This window comes from Onychostoma macrolepis, chromosome 15 (assembly GCF_012432095.1).
Source record: "Onychostoma macrolepis isolate SWU-2019 chromosome 15, ASM1243209v1, whole genome shotgun sequence".
NCBI classification, from domain to species: Eukaryota; Metazoa; Chordata; class Actinopteri; order Cypriniformes; family Cyprinidae; genus Onychostoma; species Onychostoma macrolepis.
The window spans coordinates 29942149-29963788 of record NC_081169.1 but is presented as its reverse complement, the minus strand read 5'-3'; the positions used below and the strand labels follow the sequence as shown (position 1 = coordinate 29963788).

Below are 21640 nucleotides of genomic sequence, written 5' to 3'. Positions count from 1 at the left end.
CATGGCTTTCTCTCTATTATTTTACATTTTAAATTTAATTAATTGATTTTGTTGTTAAAAATGACCAAATTATGTATGTTTTTTGTGCCAACAATTCCAATAGTAACCTATATAATATAACATAATTAAAAAGAAAAATATTTATTATTTATGTCAGTTCAAAAATATATATATATTTGGAAATATTTGCCTAGCTTTCTCTTTTTATTTATTTTTTTATGAATTAATTTTTTACTATATTTATTATTTTTAAGTTCAAATTGTTTTCATAAATAGATTACAGTAAAACTTTACAATAGGGTTCCATCTGTTAACATTAACATTAGTTAACTACATTAGTTAATATGCTTCTTGCTACTTTAATTGCTGATTGTGTTGTCAAAAATGCCCGATTTTGTATGTTTAAAAAGTTTATTTTTTTTATTTATTTTTTTTAATTGTTGTTTTCCGGCAACAATTTCTATAATAACCTAAATAATATAATATAAAATTAAAAATGAATTTAAAAAGACAAAGCCTTGCAATTTTTTTCATTTGGTTTGTTTTTTAAATATTTAATTTTATTTTTTATTTTCGTTAACTACATTAGTTAACATTATATGGCTCTTGCTACTTTGATTCTTATTTTGTTGATTGAATTATGTATGTTTAAAAATATTAAAAATAGAGAAAGCAGTGCAAATTTTTCCAGCCGTTTCGGTGCGAAGCAACAGGAAAAATTGTAAAAATCTCAATTGTCAAACACGTTTAACACCTACATCATTTCTACATCTACATCTCTCGCTCAGGTCGTTGTGCAGTAAGTGGTTTTACCGTGGTAAAAGAGCAAGACCCGCAGGCCTTCAGTCTGCTCATTACATTACGCTCACATTTCTACAGAAACCAGCACTAATGGATGGATGTTTTATTAATGCGTAGAGAGTGCTGCAAAGATTTATACGCCAATATCTGTGTGTGTGTGTGTGTGTGTGTGTGTGTGTGTGTGATATACTTGTACAGAGAGAAGTGCAACTGCAGGCTGATCTCATCGATTAAATTTAGCATGAGAGAGATGAAGAGGGAGGAAGAGGAACTCTAATCTGTCGACTGCCAAAGCGGCGCTCAGAGATATTGATCAGACGACACAACATATTAGCATTACAAACCATCAACACACACTCGTATATTACACCCAAACAAATTCAGATGTGAAAAGGACAAACAGAACACTGTAAATTCTCTATTCACAGTCTATCTAGCCTGTACGTTTCTGGAAAGGGGGTTTTTGTATTTAGGCTTGTCATGTTTCTTATATAATGTTACTGCAAAGTGCTTCAACTGTGTGTGTGTGTGTGTGTGTGTGTGTGTGTGTGTGTGTGTGTGTGTGTGTGTGTGTGTGTGTGTGTGTGTGTGTGTGTGTGTGTGTGTGTGTGTGTGTGTGTGTGTGTGTGTGTGTTTCAGGAGGATCCAGACGCAGAGGATGACATGACTCTTGGCGAGGTGAGGACACTGCGGATGTAATAGTGAAAAGCTCTCATAAAATATGTTTAGATGCACACTAATAATCCGTTTGTAATCGGACTGTGTAAAATACACAGTATAATTTCATCAATTATTATTGTCAATAGTGTATTGATTTCTATGCTGAAATGTAAGTTCAATCTTGACATAAAGAATGGCATTCTAAATATAGATATACACATAATGTAATTTGCTATGTTTACTAATGGTGGATATTATATTTACATATTAATAGTTCATATTTGCTATATTTACTATTGAATATTTATGTTTGCATAATGTTTATTAATATGTATTAATACTGCAAAGCTAAATAACATAATTAAAAAAAAAATTTGTAGTGTATTAAGAATAAAAAATCCATATTGCCATATATTAACATATTACAATATTTTTTTAATTGCTATACAGTATTTGAGAATTTTAAATGTACAGACACAAATAGACAGAAATACAGTGTCATTGATGAAGAAATATAAAATTGATGACATTTAAAGAATAAAAAATGCATAAATGACAAGTAAATAGTCAATAAACCGTCTCTGGTTGTGAATGCAGATTGAAGAGTGGGAGGAGCAACAGCTTGACGAGCAGGTGAACTTCAACAGCTGCAAGATTGACCCCGCCCCCTTCCAGCTGGTGGAGCGCACTTCACTGCACAAGGTGTGTGTGTGTGTGTGCGTGTGTGTGTGCGCGTGTGTGCGCGTGTGTGTGTGTGTGTGTGTAGAGCCCTTTATTAAAAATGTCGATAGAGCTTACATTCGTATAGATCCTAACCTTATACACACACTCTCTCTCTCACACACACACACACACACATATATGCTGACACTGGATTTATCGTCTGCATTTGCAAACTCACTTGTGGCAAGAGCACAGAAGTCTTCATTAAGACCCGCTCTGCGGTGGTGCACACACACACACACACACACACACACACATACTTGAATTTGTGGTTTACGGGGACTCTCCATAGGCGTAATGGTTGTTATACTGTACAAACCGTATATTCTATCACCCTACACCAACCCTACACCTAAACCATCCCTTTTGCAATTTTTTAATTTCATAAAACACCGTTTAGTATGTTTTGTTCTTTTTAAGCCTTTTGTTTTACTGGGACACAGGAAGTGTCCTCATAAACCATATATACCAGTACAGCATTTAATGCAGTCCAGTCATCCTTCTACAGATTTCTGCTCTTGCATGCGCACTCATTATCTCTCTATCCACACACTCACTGATTGATCTGTGTTTTGTGTGCATGGGTGTGGTCAGAATGTAGCTTAATTTATGCATTTTCCTCTTGCAATGTTGCAGTGTCATGAAAAACAACAGTGTGAATGTTTTTGGTGCATGAAAGCACTACAATTTATGCATTATTATTATAACAAATGTGTGTATTATACTACATATTATTTGTTTGCCTGATGACTCTCTCGTCTCTCTGACAGACTCACACCATCTTCTCTCTGTTGGGTTTGGATCACGCTTACGTCACCAGCATCGGGAGACTTATAGGAGTAGTTTCACTGAGAGAGGTGAGAGATTGCTGTGATCAAAGCTGAGTTTTCAGCATCATTACTCCAGTCTTCAGTGTGAAAAAAATTAAACTCACAATTGCGAGTTATAAAGTCCAGTTTTGAGGAGTAAAAAAAAGACTGATATATTCTCAGAATTGCGAGTTTATATCTCACAATTGTAAGAAAAAAAGTCAGAATTGTGAGAGAAAAAGTCGCAATTCTTTTTTTTCTTGCAATTCTGACTTTTTCCAGCAGTTACAACTTTCTTCTCAATTTTTTCTTGCAATTCTGAATTTTATATCTCACAATTCTGGACTTTTTTACTCACAATTCTGACATATTTTTTTGCAATTCTGATTTTAATTTTTTCGTTCTTTTTTTTTTTTTTTTTTTTTTTAGAAGAAAATCCAGAATTGTGACCTTTATTAATTTATTAATTACCTTTATTTTTCATTTTAATTTTTTGTATCCTTGGTGCATTTCTGATTATTATCAGTTGTGCTGCCCAATATTTTCATGCTTTTCGTGATGCATTTTATTTTTCAGGATTCACAGATGAATAGAAAGTTCAAAAGTTTGCGATTATAAGTCTTTTGTAACATTATAAATGTCACTTCTGATCAGTTTAATGTGTCTGTTAATCGTTAATCCTCTGTGCTGTAGCTGCGTAAAGCCATCGAGGGCTCGATGACGGTGAAAGGCGTGAAGGTTCGTCCGCCGCTGGCGAGTTTCAGAGACAGCGGCACCAGCGGCACAAGCAGCGAAAGCGAAGCCACTGAACTCCACAAACTCTGGGATCGTCACACCAGCATCAGCATTCCCCGAGAACACCAGCCCAACGCCTCCGACTCGGACGACAAGTCGCAGTGACCCGCGGCCGACGCTCGCATCCAAAAATCCTCCGGTCTTCCCACACTAACCCACTTTCCCTTCTGGAGAATCAGGGACTATCTGGACTCTGTCGAGGCTCCTCGAGTGTGTGTGCGTATGTGTGCGTTTGTTTATATGTGTGTCTGTTGCAGAAAGAGACAGATCATTTCATTTTTGACGTTACCTACCATTCCCTTTTTCACTTTTTAAGAAATGTGATGCACAAGATCTGTTTGAACGCTTCATCTGATGTCTCGTGGTTTTTATATTGGGGAATTTATATCTCACTTTTTCTCGCACTTATGACTTTTTTTCTTGCAGTTTTGTCTTTTCTTCTCGCAATGGACTTTTTTCTCGCTATTCTGAACAATTCTAGTAATTATGATTTTTTTTTTTCTCACAGTTATTACTTTTTTCTTGTAATTGGCCTTTTCTCGTTATTTTGACTTTTATCGCTCGTCTTTTTTTTCTCGCAATTATGTCTTCTCGCAATTGACTTTTTTTTCGCATGTACGATTTTTCTCCCAATTGTGACTTTCACAAGTATGACTTTTCTTCTCACAATTATGACTTTTCTCACAATTTTTTTTTCCTGCAATTATGACTTTTGTTATGATTTTTTTGGCAATTATGACTTTTCTTGTCGCAATTGACTTTTTTCTCACAATTATGACTTTTTTCGTAATTGATTTTTTTTTTCCGCAGTTATGACTTTTCTTCTCGCAATTGACTTTTTTCTCACAATTATGACTTTTTTCGTAATTGATTTTTTTTTTTCGCAGTTATGACTTTTCTTCTTGCAATTGACTTTTTTCGCAATCATCATCGTATGTATGACATTTATTCTTGCAACTATGACTTCTTTCTCAGTTATGACTTTTTATATGCAGTTGGCTTCTTGCAATTATGACTTTTTCTCGCAATTGACTTTTTTTCTCACAATTATGAATTTTCCGTAATTTTTTTTTTTTTTCGAAATCGACTTTTCTTCTCACAACTGACTTTTTCGCAATTGTGACTTTTCTTCTTGCAATCCTGACTTTATTTCTCGCAATTCTTCAATTCTTTACCTTTCAGATGTTACCTTTCATTCCCTGTTTCGGAGCTCTTCATCTGTGTGTTTTTTTCGCGGGTGGGCACTAGATTCTCCTCTATATAAAGCGGGTCTGTAGGCGGACGCAGTAGGTGGCAGAGAGAACAGAGCAATGGAGAGAATGAGACAGAGTGGGAGTGATTTTCTTTTTACCGCAGTGTTTCAGACTTTTTTTGCTCTTGCAGAATCTCCAACACAAGATTCAGTCACCGTTTGAAGCCAAACCACTCGTATGTTATCTGGTCAATGTCAGACAAAGCGAATCTCGCCCACGCAGACTCTTATGTAAGGATGTGCACTTTTTATTGCTTTCTCTATTGGAAATGACACTAACGTGCCTTTTTGAACGATTTGGCACATTTGTTTTTTGCATGTTTGCACTGAGGACGGTTAGGTGAAATCAATCACAGTCAACATTCAGCACAGCAACAACATCTGAATTGACAATAGTCAAATTATGAACAAATGAATGGTGAGGTTTAGAGGTTTTGGAGAATTTAAACATGTTTGCTTTGAAGTAACCACTCATTTTTTTTATATATATATATATATTTTGGGAAATCAAAGGTCAGTCCTTCCCACTGGTTTCCATTGATCGAGGAGAATGTGATGCCCTTTTTGATGGGTTTAGCACTTGGGCATAAAGCTGCAGGAAAACACACATCCGACAGTAAAATCTCTCTTTCCGTCTCTTTCTTTTTCTCTGTTGTTGGATCTTTGGCAGAAACTTTGTGTATTTTAAAATGTCTATGATGAATTTCACAAAACGTGTCGAGAACTCATCCAGCTCATATTTAAAACCATTTATTTTGAGCCATTTGAACATTAAGATTATTTTTTCTTTGCATTGTGAAAAATTTTTTTTTCCAATTTCATATTTTTCCTCTAAATTCTTATTACAATAATGTATTTGGATGTTTTTCTTATGTATATATGATGTATATATTTTTTATATTTTGTAGAGTTTTGTTATGCTCAATGATTATTTTCATTTGAATTCTCGTTACCAAAAAAACTATTTATTTATAGTATTTAAACACCACATTTGTAATTTTAGTATCCGTTTTTTTTTTTTTTTTTGTAATAAGTTTGCAAATGAAAATCATCATTGAGAATAATGAAAAATACAAAAACAACATACAGCTATTGTATATAAATAATTTAAGTTTATCAATATAATTTACATTGCAGAAAAGAAAATATTTGTCATAATAGTATTGATGTACGTTGTATTATTATGACTAGTAATTGTACTATTATGATGATTATTATTATTATTATTATTATTATGTAATGAGAAATGAAAATCATTATTGAGAATAACGAAACTTCAAAAATAACAAATGCAGCTGTACATACTTAATTATAAATACTTAAATACTAATAATTTTTGGTCCTGGGTTGCATTTCATTTCGGCTAAATATGATTTCTTATTTCTCTCTTTTGATTTTATGGTGAAATATTGACACAGTCGTGGTCTTGACAGGTTTTGTGAGATTCATCTGCAAATGTATTCATGCATTTCCACGAACAACAGCCGAATAGAACAAAAGTGAAATCTGAGAGTATTTTATTCACTGTTGTAAATGTTTGTTGTGATTTATAAATGTTTCGTTTCATCAGCTGATCGTTTTAATTGGAACTGAAATGAGTTTATTTAATTCTGATTCTTAACTGACAAATTTGACCAATAAGCTTTAATCTGTTCGCCGGTGGAGAAGAGGCTTATTTTTGTTGATTCATGTAGATTTACAGATTTTAATATATTTAAAATATCATATTAACTTAAATATTTTCTTCTTTTTGCCATTTGTACGTTCTTGTGTTTGTACTTCCATTTAATGCAAGTCATTTTTGACTTCTTCAGACAATATCTCTGTTTAGGAATATGTGATGCTTTTTCTTCTCTTGTCTTGAAACGTTGACCGAACGTTGTGGGAACGTTTTAATTGCATCTCAGAGAACGTTTTGTGTTTTGTGTCCAAAAATGGTGCCAGTATCATCTCTGAAAAGACTTCATTAATACTGTAAGATACACTCTGAACGGACCAAAAGAGCAAAATCATGACTGCTTTATTAAATATGTTGTGGTCCATTTCATTTCATGTATTAGAATGTTGTATTGAGAATCATATTTATTAACAATCTTACATGTGATCAACAAAGTAGATAAACCGTGATTTTATTTTTTTATATTATTGTTGTTGTTTTCAGTCATTGGAGGATAATGTATTTGTGCAATAACATTTTTCGTTTGTTTGTTTTTAACCAGAATTAAAACTATCTATGACTTTATGTGGAGATTATTTTAAAGAAAATGTCTTGTTTTACTGTATAAATATCTAAACATTCTTAAATCAAGATGCATTCTTGAGAAGCAAAAGGTAAGATAAGATTAAAAAAATGTGTTTAAGTTTTTAATGTTACCGTGTTATTACTGCATTTAACCTTTTTTTTTATTAATCTAAAAATAGAAAAAATTTAAATTAAATTTAAATCAAATAAATTATACATGAACCACAAAAAAAAAAAAACACATGACACAAAATTTCTATATATTTTTGTCGATATTGATGTGAAATTGTATGTGAATATATCATTGTATAAAAATTTTAAGAACAAATAATCATTAAATAATTAATTCTCATGATTGCACAAAAACGGTCCAAATTTATGAAACCCACAAATTTATTTCTAACAAAACAACGCAAGTTTTCAAACACTATAAATTCATTTTACTTGCCTAAACTTTCACTTTCTGATGAAAAAGTGATCAGTTTTTCATGCTGCAGTGGTTCATCAATAGAAGTAAATATTAATGTTTCTCAACAACTTCTTGTGGCTAAGTGTGTGAGATCTGGAAAAAAGGCTAAATATATATTTTTTGACACTTGTATAACTAATATTTCCTGCGTCATCATTTCATAAACATATGTTCTGGTGGTGGTTTTCTGTAGTAGTTCTGTAATGCTGGTTTCTGATTGGTCGGGTTGTTTCATTCTGATTGGCTGTCGCTCAGGTAAGTAGGTTATAAAGCCCAGAGTGAGTTTGAGCCGAGAGTCGCTTCAGTCACAGAGGAATACAAACCAGAAACACCATCTGTCACATTAACTTGTGTGTCATCCACGAGCAGAAATCTCAAGATCATCATTAGAAGTGTGTCCTTGCAGATCTGCAACGAGACGGACGCTTAACGCTTAAAGTTCTGCTAATTACACCATTAAAACATTTCTAAACTGTTTGTTTTCTACTTTGTAGTTTCATGTTTAATTCAATATTACTTCCTGTTTCTTTTTAATTTGTGGGGGGTTTTGCTAGAGATTTACTAGCAATTTCTGAGTCAAAATTATTTGAAACCACAGAAAATGAAGCTAACTAAATTCTAGAGTAAATATCTATATAAACTCTATATTGCAAAAAAAAATTTAAAATATTCCTCTGTATTTTTGTCTTTTTATAAATATCTAAACATTCTTAAATGAAGATATATTTACATGAGAAGAAAAATGAAAGCCTTGTTTTCTAAAAAATAAATAATAATAATAATAAAATCCAGACTTACTGTCTTAAATCATTTTGCATCTTAAGTAAATGTATCTTGATTCATTTTTTTTATATATTTGTACTAGACAAAAATACTCAGGTTTTCAGTATGTATTTATAAAAAAATATGCATTTACCCCCTTTTTATTCATAAAAATTTGGAGAAATTCTTTGAAAATTCAAACTATGAATATAAACCACACCCAAAACGGTTGCAAAAATTATTTGTAGCATTTTCAATATTCATGAGAACTTTTATTTGAATGCGTCATTGAATGAAATTTATACAAACATAAATTTCATAAATGCATAATCTGAGAATTACCAGCATTAACTCCACTGGAATGAATGGAATTTAAATTCCTTTTTGCTCAAAAACAGTCAGAATTGATCAAAACCTACATTTTTATTTAGAACAAAAATATCACTCTGAAAATTTTTCACACAAAATACATTAATTTTACTTGCACAAACATTTACTTTCAGATTAAAGTTGTTTTTTTTTTTTTTTTGCTGCAGTGGCTCATCAACAGGCATTCATGTTCAAGAAAATATTTATTGCAGTGTGTATTTATTGCAATGCAATTCATATTCTCCTCCATGGAGAGTCAGAATTAGTAAACTTCATTGGCATGACATTTACAATATTGCTGAAGTGTTTACAGTATTGGAATATACAGTACAGAAAATAAAGTGAGATGAAAGAATATGGATAAAAGGGACAATTTTTTTTTTTTAATCAATCCATAACGACTGGAGCGTTGAGATCCCGGAAGGTCAGAGGTCAGAGGTGAGTTTGAGAGTGGAAGACGAGGATTTTCTGCGTCTGACGCTGATGATCAGCATCCTCTCTGCGGTCAGCGAGCTGCTCACAGATAACGGGTCCATGTCTGCCGGCAGCACAGACTTATGGGTAAAGTGGCCCGCAACAGTCCCATCAGCGGCCGTCTGAAACCAGAGACGAGAGTCAGAGCTCAGAACCAGTGTGTTTGTGATGAACTGATTATACACTAGACCACAACAGTTCTGCAGTCCACAAGATTTCAATGTTTTTTATGCTCACCAAGAAAAAAAATAGAAAAAATAGTGAAATATTAATACAATGTAAAACAGCTGTTTTCTATGTGAATATGTGTTAAACTGTAATTTATTTCTGTGATTGAAGCTGTATTTTCAGCATCATTACTCCAGTCTTCAGTGTCACATGATCTTCAGAAATCATTCTAATATGCTGATTTGCTGCTCAACAAACATTTCTGATTATTATCAATGTTGAAAACAGTTGTGCTGCACAATATTTTTGTGGAAACTGTGATATATTTGATTTTTCATGATTCACAGAAGAATAGAAAGTTCAAAAGAACAGCATTTATTTGCAATAGAAATTACATTTTGTAACAATAAATGACTTTACTGTTCTTGATGAATAAAAGTATCAATTTCTTTCAAATAAATCAAATACATATCTATGAAAATAAAACACAAAATACATACTTCTACCGGGTATTCCATCATGCGAACAGAAAATACATATACTATGTACTGTAACACACAAGGGTTATTATATTTAAACTAAAACAAAACCCATAATATATGTAAAAAAACAACAACAACAAAAAACATTTCAGGTAGTTGCATTTCTCATTAGTTTAACTTGTACTAAAATAAATAAAAACTATACAGACTTACTTTAAAAGACTAATAAAATGACAAAAACAACCTAAATGACTATAAAATTAAATTGAAAATATTAATAATAATAATAATAATAGTAATAATACATTTCAACTACTTGCCAAGGCAACATTTTTCATTTTCATTTACTTTAATTTGATGTACAAAAATAACTAAAAATAAAAATTAATTAAACTATACAGATTTAAAATAATAATAATATTAATAATAATTATTATTACAAAACACACAACAACGTTACTTTAAAATGAAAAGGAAAACATAAAAAATACAAATACAAACTAATTCAAAATATTAATAAAAACTAATAATATCGCAATGATAACACACACATATTTATATGATATAGGCCTATATCACATAAACATAGTAGTATGGAGTATAGCCTATTCACTGTGCTGAATATATCATCATACATGTAGCTTATATATTCCAAAAATGGCAGTAAGTATATTTAGTATGCTGTACTAAATATATCTCATGAGACACACACACACACCTTCTCGGCGTGAATAACCACACACTGATTATAGGCCAGCAGCACCACTTCATGAGGCTCGAATCCACTCACGTCTGCAGACAGGAAGTAGCTGTCACCCATCGCCCTGACCACGCCCACACCGGAACCGGAACCGCCGCGAGCTGAAACGGAGACGCGGAGAAATAAACACGAGAGAAGTATCTGCTGAGGCTCATTCAACAGGTTCTTAAACCCGTTAGACGTGGTTCTGGGTGCTGTAAACACACGCTACAAGATAAGTCCGTAAAAATAGTTATGTAACTCTTAAATATAACTCTTTGCCTGCCATTGACAGAATTTCCCGTCTTTCCGTGTTTTGACTGTTATACGGTAGGAGGCGCTGTTACACATCTTGTGAAAGAGACTGAATCTCCGGATCAAAACACGGCGAAGAAGAAGCAGAAACAAGCGATCGCGTGTGTAATCGTGTAAAATAACACTTTAAACAGCATATAAATCAAAACTTTTGTTCAAACAGTTGCTTTATTATGAAACTTACACATTGAAGCGTTGATACAAAAGAATGCATGAAGCTCTAGACATAATGCATGTTTAGATATTAATATAACAAGTTCTGGAGGCCACAAAAGTTTTGTGAAACTGTTAAAAAAAAAACGCTGGCGGGGAATAAGTTATGAAGGATTGTTTCCTATATTTTGAATGACACATCTGCTGCATTGCATTGTGCTTTATGGTTAAAGGACTTCACTTTTCTGTTTTCTATAATTTTTTTTCTTATAGTGCACTATATCACTTTTATTTCCCATTTATTTCGTCTTCTCTCCGTGTTTCCATGGCTCAGGTAAAGCATCAGTTCTGTGGTTAGTTTGATTCATGGCTGAGGCTCAGTATATTTCATTACTCACTCCAGTCCAGACGCATTGGAAAGAAAACTCAAATGAGTTTCTAGTTTCACATTTCAAACTTGGCAAGAAATTCATCATTGATCTGAGCTCTCATTCACATTCATTCATGTTCTAAACGAGCATCAGGAGGAACATCTGAAACAGTCCTCACATGAAACCGGTCAGAGAATAAATGATCATCAGCAGCGGCTCATTTACAAGATTTAGTTCTGCCAGCAGCTTGATATTTACTAACTTTTTTCCTCCACAAATACAAACTATAAATCTTGGATCTTTGTGAACTTTACACACTCTTCTCTTACCCTGTATGTCGTCGCCGAGGCTCCAGTCGACCTGCTGTCCTGCTCGGGTGTACTGATGGTTTCCATGGTAACCTCCAAAGGACTCTTCATCACCTTGATAACCTATAAAACACTTGATTACTTTGGTAACTTATTAAAGACTCTCAATCATCTTGGAAACCCATAAAGGATTCTTGAGTATCTTGGTAACCTATCAAAGATTCTAAATCACCAGGGTAACCCATAAAAGACTCCAGAACACCTTTGTAACCTTAAATTAATCACCATGGTAACCTGCAGAAGATTCTTGATCACATTAGTAACCTGTAAGACACTTGAATACCTTTCAATAGTAATAGTATATAGAATAGTAACCTATCAAACATTCTCAGTCACCTTGGTAACCCATAAATTAATCTTGATTACCATAGTAACCTATAAAAAGACTCAATCAACCACAAACCACTTAATTACCTTGGTAACCCATCAAAGATTCTTAATCACCATAGTAATCTATAAAAAGACTCAATCACCTTAGCAACCTATAAAACACTTAATTACCTTGGTAACCTATTAAAGATTCTCAATCACCATGGTAACCTATAAAACACTAGATTACCTTAGTGACCTATAAGACACCTGATTACCTTGGCAACTTATTAAACATTCTCAGTCACCTTGGTAACTTATGAAAGACTCTTGATTACCTTAGTAACCTTCAAAACACTTAATTACCATGTTAACCCATAAAAGATTTTAAATCACCATGGTAACCCATAAAAGCTTCTGATCTCCTTAGTAACCCACAAAATACTTGATTACCTTGGTAACCTATCAAAGATTCTCAATCACCATGGTAACCCATAAAAACCTCTCAATCACCTTAGTAACCTTCAAAACACTTAATTACCATGGTAACTGATCAAAGGTTCACAATCACCATAGTAATCTATGGAAGATTCCTGATTGCCTTTGTAACTTACAAAACATTGAATTATTTTGTTAACCCATCAAAGATCCTAAATCACCATGGTAACCTGTCAAAGATTCTCAATCACCATGGTAACCCATAAAAACCTCTCAATCACCTTAGTAACCTTCAAAACACTTAATTACCATGTTAACCCATAAAAGATTCTTGATCAACTTAGTAACCTATAAAACACGTAATTACCTTGGTAACCCATAAAAGATTTTAAATCACCATGGTAACCCATAAAAAGCTTCTGATCATCTTAGTAACCCACAAAACACTTGATTACCATGGTAACCCTTCAAAAATTCTCAATCACCATGGTAACCCATTAAAAACTCTCAATCACTTTAGTAACCTTCAAAACACTTAATTACCATGGTAACTGATCAAAGGTCCTCAATCACCATGGTAACCCATAAAAGATTCTTGATAACCTTAGTAACCTATGAACAGTGATGGGAATAACGGCGTTACTAACGGCGTTATTTTTTTCAGTAACGAGTAATCAAACGAATTACTGTTTCCCCCGTTACAACGCCGTTACCGTTACTGACAATAAAATGTGGCGTTACTATATTATATTATTAGAGTTTAATTTTTCAGTTCATCTGAATGGATGCGCAGTGTAGCTGTATTTGACGTACCATAAACTCTAGTGTGAAGCGCACGACTCGCCTCGCTTTCTCTCACAGACACGCACGCAAAGAAAGATACAGAGCAAGAGAGTCTTTCATAACATGCAGAATTGAGGCGCTACATGTAAACGATATTCTTTGTTGTATTTTTCTGTCAAAATAACGGAGAGTTCCTTTGGAATTCTTCAGCTTTTAAGAACTGCTGGTTTCTCTGGTTGTGGGCGGAACTAATGCGCAAACGACAATCTCATTGGCTGGCGCTCACCTATTATCCTCCCTGTTTTGATTTCAGCAAATCAATTCGAGCGAACGCAGACAACGTGATTAATATTCATGAACCCAGCAGCTCATTAATCCTTAGTGCGTTTTATATTGATGACAAATATGCATTCACATTTCATTAATTTAACATATTTAATATTGGGGGCATCCAAAGTTATTTGACATTTGAATTTTTTTTTAAAAAGTAATGCAATAGTTACTTTCCCTGGTAATTAGTTACTTTTATAATGATGTAACTCAGTTACTAACTCAGTTACTATTTGTGAGAAGTAACTAGTAACTATAACTAATTACTTTTTTAAAGTAACGTGCCCAACACTGCCTATAAAACACTTAATTACCTTGATAACCCGTCAAAGATTCTAAATCCCAATGGTAACCTGTCAAAGATTTCAAATCACCATGGTAACCTGTCAAAGATTTCAAATCACCATGGTAACCTGTCAAAGATTTCAAATCACCATGGTAACCTATAAAACACTCAGTCACCTTGGTAACCCATAAAAGACTCTAGATGGCCTGGTGACCTTTAAGACACTTGATTACCATGGTAACTTTTCAAGGATTGTCATTAAGCATGTGACATGTACCTTGGCAGCAGCAGGACTCGTCGGTGACGGAGCTGATGGAGGACTCCTCTCTGAAGCGGCTGTGCAGTCGAGCGGCGCTGGAGGAGCGGACGGAGCTCGTGCTGTAACGACACGCCATGATGCAGGACAGGAGCGCTGTCGCTCTCTGCTGACATATAGAGAGCTGCTGCACTGCATTGTGGGATATCTGGCCTCTCTGACCACTCCATAAAAGGCCGAAGCTCCTGGAATCCACTCCTGGAGTAACGGTCCGAGAGATAAGACACGGAAAACTTCTCCAAACGAGCAGGAGACCTGACAGAAACACCCACACAATCACACTCAGATAAACTACTGAAAATACACATACTGTCAAAATCTGTTACTGAAACACTAAAAGAACTACAAGAAAACCCAGCCAGTGTTTAAGTGATAAATAGATGATTTCTTTTGTTATTTATCAGATTTTTTTGTTTGTTTGTTTGGTCTTACTGGACACTGACTGATTAATGATGCTTGTGTTTAAGTTACAAATAATTATTTTTTATTTATTTGTTTGTTTGTTTATTGTTTTACTTGACAAGTTAAAGCATATATAGATAGACTTTATTTTATTTAAAATCCAAACAAGAAAAAAAAAATTAATGCATAAAGAAATATAAAAAATTAAAATATAAAAAATTAATGAAAGAATAAAAAATAAAGTTGCAAAATAAATACAGAGAGTAATAAAGGGAAAAAAGTAATATAAAAATAAATTCAGAAACTTTATTTATTTGTTTTTTTTAAGTCATATATTCACTTCTTTTATTATTATTTCATTTTGTTTGTTTGTTTATGCATGTATACAGGTTTGGTCCTCCATATTTTCAACACTCAGTGGTGATGATTTTCAAAATATATATATATATATATATATATATATATATATATATTTCAATATAATATTTTCAAGCAGGAAGATATCCAAACAGCAACTTAATAAATAACGTTAACTAACTTTATTTAGAACCCAAACAAGATGCAAAAACAAACACTTTGATATTAAAATAACTAGTCAAGCAGTCAAATATTCATAAGAAAAACAAAATGAAAGGTGTGGAGTACAGTACGTTCACTGTCGAGGGACTGAAGAGAGTCTAATTAAGCGCTGAATGAGAGACCACAGAGAGAGTCATTTCCAGAACACAAACCTGCAGAGACCCGTGAACGGATCTAATTAAGAGACAAACGCATGTTTAACACACACACACACACACATACAATACACACACTCTCTCTCTCTCACACACACTTAATGACGTCCTGACTGCTGATTTTAGAGAGGACGTCAATATTTGTCTATTTATAGACACTTAACCTCACGTCACACACACACACTCAATGTCGTCTCTGGCCCCGGGAAAGTGCCCACAGAAGGGGGCCTTCACTCCGTCACAGTCCAGCGATGCGATTGGACGGTTAAACGTGCATCACAACGGGCAGCATCCGGCCAATCAGAGCAAGGAGTGACAGACAACTTAAGACGCTTTTTATAGTGTTTAACCTTAAAAAGAGCTAATTTTCACAGACAGAGAGAAAGAGAGTCGAGATAAAGGACAATGACAAGGAGAAAGAGTGAGATGAGAGAGATTGAAAGTGAAATGCTGAGAAAACAGGACAAAACCATGCTGCTATACACACACACACACACTAAATACTGTTAAGGAATATTTATTTATTTAAAATGTTGCAGATTTGTGTCTCCATGGTTTCAGCAGTCAATAAGGATTATTTGTAACTTTACTTTCAAGCCTTATAAATAACATTAATTGATTTTATTAAGAACCTAAAAAAGAAAAAATGCATAAATAAATAAATGAACAAAAAATTAAAGAATAACAATTAAATTAAAAATAAATACAGAAAGTAATAAAAAGGTGAAAATAACAGGAAATAATAATATATTTCAGGAATAAATATAAATAAAAAGTAATTGTATATATATATATATACAGGTGCTGGTCATATAATTAGAATATCATCAAAAGTTGATTTATTTCACTAATTCCATTCAAAAGTGAAACTTGTATATTATATTCATTCATTACACACAGACTGATATATTTCAAATGTTTATTTCTTTTAATTTTGATGATTAGAGCTTACAGCTCATGAAAGTCAAAAATCAGTATCTCAAAATATTAGAATATTACTTAAGACCAATACAAAGAAAGGATTTTTAGAAATCTTGGCCAACTGAAAAGTATGAAAATGAAAAGTATGAGCAATTAAATTAAAATTAAAAGAAATAAACATTTGAAATATATCAGTCTGTGTGTAATGAATGAATATAATATACAAGTTTCACTTTTTGAATGGAATTAGTGAAATAAATCAACTTTTTGATGATATTCTAATTATATGACCAGCACCTGTATACATATATATATGTGTGTGTGTGTGTATAATATATATATATATATATATATATATATATATATATACACTGTAAAAGTGATAAGTTGACTTAACTTAAAAAATTGAGGAAACAAGTTGCCTTAAAAATTTTAAGTACATAATAATTAAAAAAAAAAAAAAAAAAGTTAAGTGAACTTGACAATTCAATTAACTTATTTTTTTTAATTATCATTTACTTAAAATTTTTAAGGCAACTTGTTTCCTCAATTTTTGTCCTCAATTCCTCAATACAGTCATGGCCAAAAATATCACCCTTGGTAAATATGATCAAAGAAGGCTGTGAAAATTAATCTGCATTGTTAATCCTTTTGATCTTTTATTAAAAAAATTCACAAAAATCTAACCTTTCATTGGATAATAAGAATTTAAAATGGGGGGAAATCTCATTGTGAAATAAATGTTTTTCTCAAATACACGTTGGACGCAATTACTGGCACCCCTAGAAATTCTTATGAGTAAAATATCTCTGAAATATATTCCCATTCATATTCACAATTTTGAGCACTCCAGGGTGATTATGAACATGAAATTATCCAGCCATGGCTTCCTGTTTCACAGCAATATAAATAGGAGGGAAAACAAAGCCCAAATTCCCTTAATCATGCATCACAATGAGAAAAACCAAAGAATATATTTCTGATGTGCAGCAAAAGATAATTGAGCTTCACAAATTAGTGAAGTGGCTTTAAGAAAAGAGCTAGAGCAGTGAAAATTCCCATTTCCACCATCAGGACAATAATTAATAATTTCCATTCAACATAAAATGTTATGAAACTGCCTGGAAGAGGACGTGTGTCTATATCGTCCTAATGCACGGTGAGAAGGACAGTTTGAGCGGCTAAAGACTCTCCAAGGACCACAAAAATAGTTGAGTCTCGGGGTCAGAAAACCTTAAAAAACAATAGTCAAATAGCACCTACATCAGCACATGTTGTTTGGGAGGGTTTCAAGAAAAATTCTCCTCGCTCATCCAAAAACAAACTCCAGCATATTCAGTTATCAGACACGACTGGAACTTCAAATGGGACTGGCTTCTATGGTCAGATGAAACTAAAAAATGAGCTTTTTAGCAGCAAACACTCAAGATGGGTTTGGTGAACACAGGGATAAAAAGTACCCCATGTGTACAATGAAATATACTGCTGTATTTTTGATGTTGTGGGCCTATATTTCTGCTGGAGGTCCTGGACATCTTGTTTAGACACATGGCATCATGGATTCTATCAAATATCAACAGATAAAAAATCAATAAGTGACTGACTCTGTTAGAAATATTATTATGGGCCATGTTTGGATCTTCCAACCGTACAATAATCCAAACACAAACCTCAAAAAATAAATAAACAGCTCTAAATGTTCTCCTATAATGCCTGATGAGGTTAGAGACACCTGACAAGAGATCAGAGACCATTCCTTCATCCAGAATCACTCCAGACCCTTTAGATTCACAGCTCCATGTTGCTGCTTCTTCTCTTCAGTTCACTCATGTTCTACAGGGTTCAGGTCAGAGGACTGGAATGACCAGCAGACACTTGGTTTTGTGCTCAGTGACCCATTTTTGTGTTGATTTTGAGGTTTGTTTTGCATTATTGTCCTGATGGAAGATCCAATTACTGCCTATTATAAGATTTCTAACAGAGGCAGTCGGGTTTAGATTTTTTTATCTGTTGGTATTTGATAGAATCCATGATGCCATGCATCTGAACAGAACCTCTGGCAGAAAAATAGGGCCACAACATCAAAAATACAGCAGTATATTTAACCGTGGACATGGGGTACTTTTTATCCCTGTTTGTACTAAACTCATCTGCCAAAAAGCTCATTTTTTAGTTTCATCTAACCATAGAAGCCAGTCCCATTTGAAGTTCCAGTCGTGTCTGATAACTGAATATGCTGGAGTGTGTTGTTGGATGAGCGAGGAGAATTTCTCTTGAAACCCTCCCAAACAACATGTGCTGATGTAGGTGCTGTTTGACCATTTTTTTTTAAGGTTTTCTGACCCTGAGACTCAACTATTTTCTGCAGTTCTCCAGCTGTGGTCCTTGGAGAGTCTTTAGCCGCTCAAACTCTCCTCCTCACCGTGCATTAGGACGATATAGACACACGTCCTCTTCCAGGCAGATTCATAACATTTTATGTTGATTGGAAATTCTTAATTATTGCCCTGATGGTGGAAATGCTCTAGCTCTTTTCTTACAGCCACTTTCTATTTTGTGAAGCTCAACAATCTTGTTCTGCACATCAGAAATATATTGCTAGGTTTTACTCCTTGTTATGGCTGATTAAGGGAATTTGGCCTTTGTGTTCCTCATATTTATAATCCTGTGAAACAGGAAGTCATGGCTGGATAATTTCATGCTCCTAGTCACCCTGGTGTGCTAAAAATTGTGAATATGAATGGCAATAAACTTCAGAGATATTTTACTCATGAGAATTTCTAGGTGTGCCAATAATGGTGACCAACATGTATTGGAGAAAAACATTTATTTCATCATGAGATTTTCTCCCCATTTTCAATTGTTTTACTTCAATGATAGGTTAGAATTTTTGATCAAAAAGATCAACAATGCAGATTTATTTCCACAGCCGCCTTTGCTCATATTTAACAAAGGGTGTCAATATTAGTAGAAGGCACTGCATAGTTATAAGTCTGAATATATAGAAGTAAATCTGAATATATGGTTGTAATTCTGAATATATAAAGGTAAATCTGAATATATAGTTGTAAGTCTGAATATTTAGAAGCAAATCTAAATATATTTTCACAATTGTTATTGCTGTTCATTGTAGCCTATTGACATTGTAACTAGAATATTTTAATTGAACAGCTAGAATAAGCAAATTTATATCAGTTTAACTGAGAACTAGTGAATTAGAATCAAATCAAATCTGAAAATCAGTGTCAATATCAAGCCCTATTAATTTTTTATACAAATGTAGAATGATTGTGATAAACTGTCTCATAGGTTGTTTATATACAGAAAAATAGTAAGAATCTATTTCCTAGATTAGAAAGTTGAATATGATATTGTTTTAATTTCTAATCAAGGTTTCCCTAACGCTTGTAAGGATTCTAGCTGTTGTGCATAATATTGCAACAATCAATAACTCCAGCTTACGTCCGGATGTGCGACTGGGCTACTACATCTGTGACACTTGCTCTGATGCATCAAAGGCCGTTAAGAGCACTGAGCAGCTTCTCGCTGTGAATGGCACACTGCCTGTCCAATGTGAGGTGTTTGAAAGGCCTAAATCTACATATTCAAAATTTACATTTATATATCCAGCTTTATAACTATATATTCAGATTTACTTCTATATATTCAAACTTATAACTATATATTCAGATTTACATTTATATATTCAGAATTATAACCATATATTCAGATTTACTTCTATATATTCAGACTTATAACCATATATTCAGATTTACTTCTATATATTCAGATTTATAACTTTATATTCAGATTTACCTCTATATATTCAGACTTATAACCATATATTGATTTACTTCTATATATTCAGATTTATAACTTTATATTCAGATTTACCTCTATATATTCAGACTTATAACCATATATTCAGATTTACTTCTATATATTCAGACTTATAACTATATATTCAGATTTACTTCTATATATTCAGATTTATAACTTTATATTCAGATTTACCTCTATACATGTATATTCAGACTTATAACCATATATTCAGATTTACTTCTATATATTCAGACTTATAACCATATATTCAGATTTACTTCTATATATTCAGACTTATAACCATATATTCAGATTTACTTCTATATATTCAGACTTATAACTATATATTCAGATTTACTTCTATATATTCAGATTTATAACTTTATATTCAGATTTACCTCTATACATGTATATTCAGACTTATAACCATATATTCAGACTGACATTTATATATTCAGACTTATAACTATATATATTCAGATTTACTTCTATATATTCAGATTTATAACTATATATTCAGATTTACTTCTATATATTCAGACTTATAACTTTATATTCAGATTTACCTCTATATATTCAGACTTATAACCATATATTCAGATTTACTTCTATATATTCAGACTTATAACCATATATTCAGATTTACTTTATATATTCAGACTTATAACCATATATTCAGATTTACTTCTATATATTCAGACTTATAACTTTATATTCAGATTTGCCTCTATATATTCAGACTTATAACCATATATTCAGATTTACTTCTATATATTCAGACTTATAACCATATATTCAGATTTACTTCTATATATTCAGACTTATAACCATATATTCAGATTTACTTCTATATATTCAGACTTATAACCATATATTCAGATTTACTTCTATATATTCAGACTTATAACTTTATATTCAGATTTACTTCTATATATTCAGACTTATAACCATATATTCAGATTTACTTCTATATATTCAGACTTATAACCATATATTCAGATTTACTTCTATATATTCAGATTTATAACTTTATATTCAGATTTACCTCTATACATGTATATTCAGACTTATAACCATATATTCAGATTGACATTTATATATTCAGATTTATAACTATATATTCAGATTTACTTCTATATATTCACAATTTACATTTATATATTTAGACTTATAACTATATATTCAGATTGACATTTATATATTCAGACTTATAACTATATATTCAGATTGACATTTATATATTCAGACTTATAACTATATATTCAGATTTACATTTATATATAATTATATGTTCAGATTTACATTTATATATTCAGAATTATAACCATATATTCAGATTTACTTCTA

General features: G+C 32.5%; 2 protein-coding genes across 5 annotated transcripts in view; one reads left to right on the top strand and one right to left on the bottom strand.

Moving 5' to 3' along the window:
- clcn2b (chloride channel, voltage-sensitive 2b) overlaps positions 1-7282 on the top strand; it is a 68981-nt gene extending 61699 nt beyond the window's left edge. For 2 of the 3 annotated variants that reach the window (XM_058744744.1, XM_058744746.1), the window contains 4 exons: positions 1441-1479; positions 2059-2163; positions 2955-3041; positions 3687-7282. In XM_058744744.1, coding sequence (XP_058600727.1) covers positions 1441-1479; positions 2059-2163; positions 2955-3041; positions 3687-3893 — 438 coding nt within the window. In that variant the 3' untranslated portion in view covers positions 3894-7282. The other variant, XM_058744745.1, reaches the window with a different exon arrangement.
- Positions 7283-8806: 1524 nt separating this feature from the next.
- Positions 8807-14507, bottom strand: hspb12 (heat shock protein, alpha-crystallin-related, b12). 2 transcript variants are annotated; one of them, XM_058744839.1, is made up of 4 exons: positions 14376-14507; positions 11914-12015; positions 10797-10867; positions 8807-9478 (listed from the first exon to the last, which is right to left on the bottom strand). In XM_058744839.1, the coding sequence occupies exons 1-4, from the start codon at positions 14491-14493 to the stop codon at positions 9308-9310; spliced, it is 462 nt and encodes a 153-aa protein (XP_058600822.1). In that variant the 5' UTR covers positions 14494-14507; the 3' UTR covers positions 8807-9307. The 2 variants fall into 2 exon arrangements, with proteins under 2 accessions (XP_058600822.1, XP_058600821.1); XM_058744838.1 differs by having other exon boundaries at positions 8819-9478; positions 10725-10867.
- Positions 14508-21640: the final 7133 nt, after the last annotated feature.

Bases quoted from the DNA above. Each gene is read 5' to 3' on its own strand.
- hspb12 (XM_058744838.1), bottom strand. From the start codon at position 14,493: ATGGCGTGTCGTTACAGCACGAGCTCCGTCCGCTCCTCCAGCGCCGCT. The intron at 12,016-14,375 runs GTACATGTCACA...AGTGTTTTATAG, and splicing joins CGAGTCCTGCTGCTGCCAAG to GTTATCAAGGTGATGAAGAG. The intron at 9,479-10,724 runs GTGTGTGTGTGT...CTCTGGTTTCAG, and splicing joins TGGTTATTCACGCCGAGAAG to ACGGCCGCTGATGGGACTGT.